This window comes from Phoxinus phoxinus (assembly GCF_949152265.1).
Source record: "Phoxinus phoxinus genome assembly, chromosome: 15".
Taxonomy (NCBI): Eukaryota; Metazoa; Chordata; class Actinopteri; order Cypriniformes; family Leuciscidae; genus Phoxinus; species Phoxinus phoxinus.
This window is the reverse complement of record NC_136890.1, coordinates 32,974,860-32,983,491: the sequence shown is the minus strand read 5'-3', so window position 1 is coordinate 32,983,491 and position 8,632 is coordinate 32,974,860. Positions and strand designations below refer to the sequence as shown.

Below are 8,632 nucleotides of genomic sequence, written 5' to 3'. Positions count from 1 at the left end.
GCCAATTATGAGAGAAATGTCAACAGAGCCATCCATAAATACAATGCTTACAGGTAAGATAGTTGTGTCTAATAATGTAAGATATAATATTATAACTAGACATATGACACATGTAACCTATATGTATCCCCTGACTGGTGTTTTGTGTTCAGAAAAGCGGCGTCTGTGATCTCCAAATATCCACAGAAGATCAAAAATGGAACAGAAGCAAAGAAACTGGTACAGACTCTGTTTTTACTAGCATTAGTGTCCTGAAAAGTGATAACACATTTGATTTTTATGAAAAATTGCTCTCTTTTTTTCCTCTCAGGATGGAGTTGGTGCAAAGATAGCTGAGAAAATCGATGAGTTTTTAACAACAGGAAAACTGCGTAAGCTGGAAAAGGTATTGGAGAAGTGCATGTTTTTATAGATTATTTAATCTTTGGGCCTGTTTAAGAAACAAATCACTGTCAGATAGAGAGTTTTGGTATCATTGAATATATATATATTTATATATATATATATATGGTTCTGTATAGATTGTGACACGCTCTTGTTCTGTAGATTCGTAATGACGACACAAGCTCCTCCATCAACTTCTTGACCAGAGTGACTGGCATCGGGTACGACGACGCTCTTGATTTGAAGTGTACAGTCAGTAATAATAACATTAGTGTGTTGTGTAAAACTCAGTTCACACTCATTCTCTGTGTTTTTAGTCCTGCTGCGGCCAGGAAGTTTTTTGACGAGGGCGTCAAGAACCTGGAAGGTTTGTATACGTCGCTCATTTGCAGAACTGTGTTCATTTATCATCTCATGCTTGTTTTAATTCTCATCTGATGTTTTAGATCTGAAGAAGATCGAACACAAACTCAACCACCATCAGCAGATCGGCTTAAAGTAAGTCTCGATTTTAACCTTATAGAAAATGTGATCATAATATATGTTAATATATTATATTTTTGACTTTTATCTAATAATTTTGACTGTTAATTTCATTATTATGAGTTAATATATCACAATTTTGACTTTAATCTCATAGTTTTGACTTTTTATTTTATGATCATGAGTTAATTTTTCCACAATTTTTCCCTTTTTATCTCATAATTGACTATGTAATAGTTATGATTTTTTATATCATAATTTTTTACTGTTTATTTCATAATTATGAGCTAATATATCATAATTTGACTTTTTAACCTCAGAATTTAGACTTTTTACTTCATAATTATGAGTTCATATATCATAATTTTGACTTCTCTCATACTTGACTTTATGTAATAATGATGTTATTTTATATCATAATTCTAACTGTTTATTTCATAATTATGAGCTAATATATCATAATTTGACTTTTTAACCTCAGAATTTTGACTGTTTATTTTATAATTATGAGCTAATTTATCATAATTTTGACTTTTTAATCAAAAAAATTATATAATTATTTGTATAATTATTAATAATTATGACTGATAGATTAATGTTATAAATGATTATTATGATTACTATATTATGATTATTATGAAATTCATTTTTAATTTCAATCAAATTATTTATTTTATTCCTTTATATTGTAATCAATTTATTTAGATCTATATATATATATATATATATATATTTTTTTTTTTTTTTTTTTTTTTTTTTTTTACATTTCCATGGACTAGCGCTATCCGCACCCCAGTTTGAAAACCTCTCATCTAGAGGAAAAATACTTGATTTGTGGATTATATGTATTTCTCATGAATGTATTCTGTAGTTTATTGATGTTATTTGTGTGTGTGTTCCTCTCGTCATCTCTTCAAGGTACTTTGATGAGTTTGAGAAGAGAATCCCGCGTGCAGAAATGCAACAGATGGAGGTTTGGCTTTCTTCTGGATGAGTGTCACTGATGCACATCTGTAAATCTCACTGTATTGATGTTATTAACTGATGTGTGCAGAGTCTGATCCTCAAAGAACTGGACCTGGTGGACCCCGAGTACATCGGCACGATCTGCGGCAGCTACAGAAGAGGTGATCCTCCTTCTCATCCACACACTGACATCAGTTATCATCTGACTGTGCCGTAACTGTGCTTGTGAATGTTCAGGAGCCGAGTCGAGTGGGGATATTGATATTCTGCTGACCCATCCGGACTTCACCTCTCAGTCTGACAAACAGGTACACACACCGTTTTGAAGACTTTAGGAATATTTAAAGGGGTGGTTGATTATGATTTCACTTTTCTAACTGTAGTTAGTGTGTAATGTTGCTGTTTGATCATAAACAACATCTGCAAAGTTACAACGCTCAAAGTTCAGAGCAAAGGGAGATATTTGCTTTAAAGAAATAGTTTTTTAAGGACTACAACAAACGGCTGGTAGGAACTACACCACATTCCTCCCGGGTTAGTGACATCACCAATCCTAGAATTTACATAAACCCCGCCTCCAGAACACGATTTATAGATTATCAAGACAGAATATGCTAATCAATGACTAGAAGATAACTCCACATTATCTTCATAAATTCATCAACTAATCATTCAGAAATGTCCTGTTGCTTCTACATGTTGTCTCTTCTTATTGAGTCTCTCCATCATTGTCTGACTCCGGTTAAAACATAAAAAGGCTAAACGTTTTTGAAATTTTAAGTGCATGTGTGTGTGTGCGTGTGTGTGTGTGAGGTAAAAGGACACGAGCTCTTGAAGCTCCGCCCCCTGTGCCGGGAGCAGCAGCTCATTTGCATTTAAAGGGACATACACAAAACGGTGTGTTTTTGCTCACCCTCAAAAAGTGACAATTTTAACATGCTATATAAAAATATCTGTGGGGTATTTTGAGCTAAAACTTCACACACACACTCTGGGGACATCAGAGACTTATTTTACATCTTGTGAAAGGGGCATTACACTCCCACTTTAATGCATGAAGGGTTTTTCCTCTCGTAACTCCTGCTGGTATTCTGTGTTTCAGCCGAAGCTTCTTCATGCCGTCGTGGAGCATCTGGAGTCCGTCGGCTTCATCACCGACACGCTGTCTAAAGGAGACACCAAGTTCATGGTGAGTCTCTGTCTGCCTCACTGTGTCTCTTAAATAATAAACGAATGATAAATAATATGTTATTTCCTCAGGGTGTGTGTCAGCTGCAGAGAGAAGACGAGGATGAGGAAGAGTCTTTTCACCGCCGTATTGACATCAGGTTCATACTGAGAATCTGCTTACATCTGTGACTGTTAGACCCAGTTCACTCTGTTTAGTATTAATGATGATATACTATTATAGTTTTTATCAGTATTTTGAATTAGCTGTCATTTTTATATTTTATATTTTATTTATAGTTAACATTTTAGTGATTCTGTTGTGTTTTTTTAATTAATTTTTAATGTCTAAATAGGTTTTTATTAATTATTTTGAGTTATTGTAATACTTCAAGTTAAACTAAATAAAAATGAGAAATGTTCCTTTGCAACTAGTAAGGGATTTTATTTAAAATAACAAATTTTACTTTATTTACTTTAATTTAACAATAATAACCCTGCTCTTGTCATCTTCTTAACAGCTGTTTTATGGGATGTTGGGATTTTGCTAATTATTTTATAAATATTTTGCATGCAGTTTAATTCAAAGACTTCATGGAATATAAAAAATTTACATTATGTACAATTAACATTTTTATTTTATTTATTTATTTTTTGACGTTTCAGCATTACTACAGGTTCTTAAAAACAGAACCTAATAGTAGGTTCTTAATAGTAAAAAGCTGAATCATTACTAAATAGACCAACAATTTAAAATAGACAAAAAAATTAAATTTACCAACATTTTTATTATACACATGATTAATCTAAAATCGAATATCTCATATTATAAAACTAAATTCTAGAATGCACAATCTTTCCTGGCATCTGTAGAGAAAAACCGTCCAGTTTTATCATAGAATGACGTTACACAAATCTCATATTTGAGTTTCTCCAGTGCATTCCTGATGTCTTCTCTCTCTGGTTCTGCAGGCTCATTCCTAAAGATCAGTATTTCTGCGGTGTGCTGTACTTCACCGGCAGTGACATATTCAACAAGAACATGAGGACTCACGCGCTGGAGAAGGGCTTCACGCTCAACGAGTACACCATCCGTCCAGTGGGCGTCACTGGTGAGAGAAACACACTCACACAGCACAGCGGAGAAGATAGTGCACAAGTACGCGATTTGGGACGCACCTTTTGAGTTTCTGTCCATCCAAAAGTCTGGTTTACTTGCTGCTGCTTTACTTTGTTCATCTGGAGACTCGTTCTTTATGATGGAGATTATGGGCCGTATCTTGCACCCAGCGCAATTGACTTTGTACACGACGCATGTATCATTCCTATTCTGCACCCGCGCACAGCGGACTTTTCCCTCCACAGACGCACGTCGGTAAATTAGGGAATGAACTTGAGCTCGCGGGGACGGTTCGGCGAAAAGAGGAGCGTGATCCGGCGCAAACGTTCCCTGGTGATATTGTGCAGTTTTAGAAAGCAATTCCGCCACTGACCAGGAAAAACCCAGTCTAAAGTCTAGCGTTGCACGTTAGTCATATGCTATTTTAAGGGCGCGTGCTTGGCCATTATGTAGTGTGTTAACGCACATACACTTTCATTATATAAACAGACGCAGCAGTTTTCATTTTTGCAAATCATACATTATTACAAGGAAAAATATTAAAACACGAGGGAAATCATTGTTGTGTCCATGAAGATGTGAAAAAGATCCATCTAATCTAGATTACACATTTACCCAAATTATTATACGCCTGTTTAACCGAAGCTAATTTGTGTGTGTTTCTCCATCATCCCCAATGTCACTTCTCTGTTTTTTACGGCCCTGACGAGAACGTCGGTCTCCTCGGCTGTGAACCGCTCCTGGCGTGCGCTGGCAAACCCGCCGTTATAATAGCAATCCGCCGTTATAATAGCGATCCGCCGTTATAATAGCGATCCGCCGTTATAATAGCAATCCGCCGTTATAATAGCAATCCGCCGTTATAATAGCAATCCGCCGTTATAATAGCGATCCGCCGTTATAATAGCGATCCGCCGTTATAATAGCAATCCGCCGTTATAATAGCAATCCGCCGTTATAATAGCAATCCGCCGTTATAATAGCGATCCGCCGTTATAATAGCGATCCGCCGTTATAATAGCGATCCGCCGTTATAATAGCAATCCGCCGTTATAATAGCAATCCGCCGTTATAATAGCAATCCGCCGTTATAATAGCAATCCGCCGTTATAATAGCGATCCGCCGTTATAATAGCGATCCGCCGTTATAATAGCGATCCGCCGTTATAATAGCAATCCGCCGTTATAATAGCAATCCGCCGTTATAATAGCGATCCGCCGTTATAATAGCGATCCGCCGTTATAATAGCGATCCGCCGTTATAATAGCAATCCGCCGTTATAATAGCGATCCGCCGTTATAATAGCAATCCGCCGTTATAATAGCGATCCGCCGTTATAATAGCAATCCGCCGTTATAATAGCGATCCGCCGTTATAATAGCAATCCGCCGTTATAATAGCAATCCGCCGTTATAATAGCAATCCGCCGTTATAATAGCGATCCGCCGTTATAATAGCGATCCGCCGTTATAATAGCAATCCGCCGTTATAATAGCGATCCGCCGTTATAATAGCGATCCGCCGTTATAATAGCAATCCGCCGTTATAATAGCGATCCGCCGTTATAATAGCGATCCGCCGTTATAATAGCAATCCGCCGTTATAATAGCAATCCGCCGTTATAATAGCGATCCGCCGTTATAATAGCGATCCGCCGTTATAATAGCAATCCGCCGTTATAATAGCAATCCGCCGTTATAATAGCGATCCGCCGTTATAATAGCAATCCGCCGTTATAATAGCGATCCGCCGTTATAATAGCAATCCGCCGTTATAATAGCAATCCGCCGTTATAATAGCGATCCGCCGTTATAATAGCAATCCGCCGTTATAATAGCAATCCGCCGTGGAACAAGTGTGCCGGCTCTTAAAGGGAATGTGAGAGGACGCTCTGATTGGTTTATTTCACGTTACGCCCAAAGAAACCACACCTATGAATAATGAAGCGACTTCAGACCAACACATTTTAGATTTGCGTCGGGCGCAAGAGTCGCAAGAGTCGGACCCGGGATCCGCCCACAAAGATACTTGCGCTTTGCCACTTGCGTTTCAGATCGTTAAAATAGGGCCCTATATCTGTTGTACCTGAAGTCACATGACCTCTGTTTCCCACAGGTGTGGCTGGAGAGCCTCTGCTGGTGGACAGTGAGAAGGACATCTTTGACTACATCCAGTGGAAGTACAAGGAACCAAAGGAACGCAGCGAGTGAAACTATGAGAGAGACAAAACTGCAAACTCAAAAACTGTGTGTGTGTGTGTGTGTGTGATGTTCAACTATTCTACTAGTGTATTTTAATAGACGAAGAGACATTTAGGGAAAGGTGTGTGTGTTTAAAGTTTGAAGGTCACAAGTCCGCTACTTCACAGTAGTCGATGGTGCTTTTTTTTTTTATGTATATTGTTTTAAATCCAGGTCAGAAATTAGTTTGAGTGAATTGAGAAATGACATTAATGCTGTGATGATCGCTATCAGATTGTCATCCTCTCAAAAACACGTCTTTATTTCAACATACTTTACACTGGTATGAAAGAAAGCAAGCTGGAAATATATGAATGATGATTGTCTGTGGTTGTGTTATTTAAAGTCCGAAAACGAACCGTTGTGATGTTATCGGGATATTTTTTATCAGGATAATAGTCTACCATATTATGACATGAAAGATTGTGAGGAAATTTGGGTTTTGCATTAAAATTCCCACACATCTGGCTCATGCATGACGTGTAGTGGCTCTTTTGTGATGCACATTACACACCTTGCTTTTGACAAGTTAAAATCTGATCTGGCTTATTTTCTGAATAATTGGTTTTGGTTTCAGTTTAAGTTATTGTGCCATGACACTGACTGATAGTGAGGGCTTTTTTTAATATACCGGTAATATATATACATTTTTACAAATTACAACGATAAACTAAACGTTCCTTGACAACCACGGTGGCCCAAATAAAAAGAAAATGCATAAAACACTATACAATAGTGTTAAAGGGGTGGTAAAATGCACTCTCATACTGTAATTACACACTCAAATGCCACAACATTTTTGTGAAAATTTCGACTTTTTAAAGTTTTAGGTCAATTCGTATTTTCTCTGTCCATTAATGTCTATTGTATTTGGAATCATGAGTTTGAAAGAATTACATTACTTTCTATTTGGCGTTGAAAGAATCAAAGACTGAGTCATAAATATAACACAAAATGTACTTTGTCATAACTCACCAGTCTGTAAATTTGAACTTTGAAGCTGGTTTAAAGTGCAGACGCTCTGAGACGTTTGTCAGATCACATGGGTGTGTGAGAAGCTGTAATTCACTTATTTTAACATAACATAACATAAGATTTTATTTCGGTCCTCACAGATAATCACTCATAAAAAATAAAGCTATACATAATAACCGAAAAAGGTGTAGGCTGAAGCCTCTGCTTATTAAGCCCTTTATACATCATTATCAATCAAATGAGCGTCACTTTTTCCACAGGTATTAATTAATACAAGACAAGAGAAAAGAAAAGAAAAGAAAAGGAAAGAAAAAAAAAGAAAAAAAAGAGGAAGCATCAAAGTACACATTTCAGGTATAATATGTACATAAGTGGAAAAATATATATATTTGCATACACATTGAATTAAATAATAATTTACCACCTTATTTTTAAACATTTTTACATATTTTACAATTAAACATTTTAATTTGAGCATTAAAAATCTTGTTCTACAATTCACACAATTAGGTTTGGTTTTAGTTTCACTTTAAAACCTTCATATAATATGTGTCTTTACACAGAAACGAATTTAACTTTTAATTTAACGAATGTAAAACTGCAATATTCGTTTATTTCACATTTGTTCGGATGATGTTGCTGCTTCACATGTCTGCTGCATTTATTTATGCAATATATATATATATAAACATGTTCTTAACAAGTGTCCCACATGCTTTGGCTTGATTTTCGGTATTATATGATTCAGAAAAGATATGATTCAGTATTAATAATGTTGCAGGACAATCCAAATTTAGAAATATTGTCAAATGAGAGGTGAGAGGTTGAGTTGTGATGTAAGGTGGAGTCAGTTACACAATTAGCATATAATAGTTTTGGTCAAACACAGCTGAAGCATTACAGACACTGACTGAATCATCATATAATCACCACATAAATACCTATATAAGGAAAATTCTATTAAATATATATGAATATAATTTTCCTTTTTTTATATACATATACATGTACAAATATATATATATATATATATATATATATATATATATACATATACAATATATAAATATAATATATATATACAAATTGTGGGGTCAGTAAATGCTTTGAAATAAATTAATAGTTTAATTCATGAAGGATGCAATGAATTTGTGACAATAAAGACATTTACATAGGCCGGGAGCCAGGTCCACTCCTCAGGATGTTTTTTGCTACCTTTTTTTCACTATTATTTCCTATTATCTTATACCTTGGGCCATCACAAGTTGATAATGACCGCCCCCAACTCAGCCCCGT

General features: G+C 35.9%; 1 protein-coding gene across 1 annotated transcript in view; it reads left to right on the top strand.

The window, feature by feature from the left end:
- Positions 1-6,835, top strand: part of polb (polymerase (DNA directed), beta) — a 7,485-nt gene extending 650 nt beyond the window's left edge. Inside the window, exons 2-14 of the mRNA XM_079638909.1 lie at positions 1-53; positions 153-219; positions 311-385; positions 547-605; positions 702-751; positions 831-882; positions 1,786-1,840; positions 1,922-1,994; positions 2,071-2,141; positions 2,936-3,022; positions 3,094-3,161; positions 3,973-4,112; positions 6,237-6,835. The exon at positions 1-53 is cut by the window's left edge and continues 5 nt beyond it. Coding sequence (XP_079495035.1) covers positions 1-53; positions 153-219; positions 311-385; positions 547-605; positions 702-751; positions 831-882; positions 1,786-1,840; positions 1,922-1,994; positions 2,071-2,141; positions 2,936-3,022; positions 3,094-3,161; positions 3,973-4,112; positions 6,237-6,331 — 945 coding nt within the window. The 3' untranslated portion in view covers positions 6,332-6,835. The remainder of the gene's footprint in view (positions 54-152; positions 220-310; positions 386-546; positions 606-701; positions 752-830; positions 883-1,785; positions 1,841-1,921; positions 1,995-2,070; positions 2,142-2,935; positions 3,023-3,093; positions 3,162-3,972; positions 4,113-6,236) is intronic.
- Positions 6,836-8,632: the final 1,797 nt, after the last annotated feature.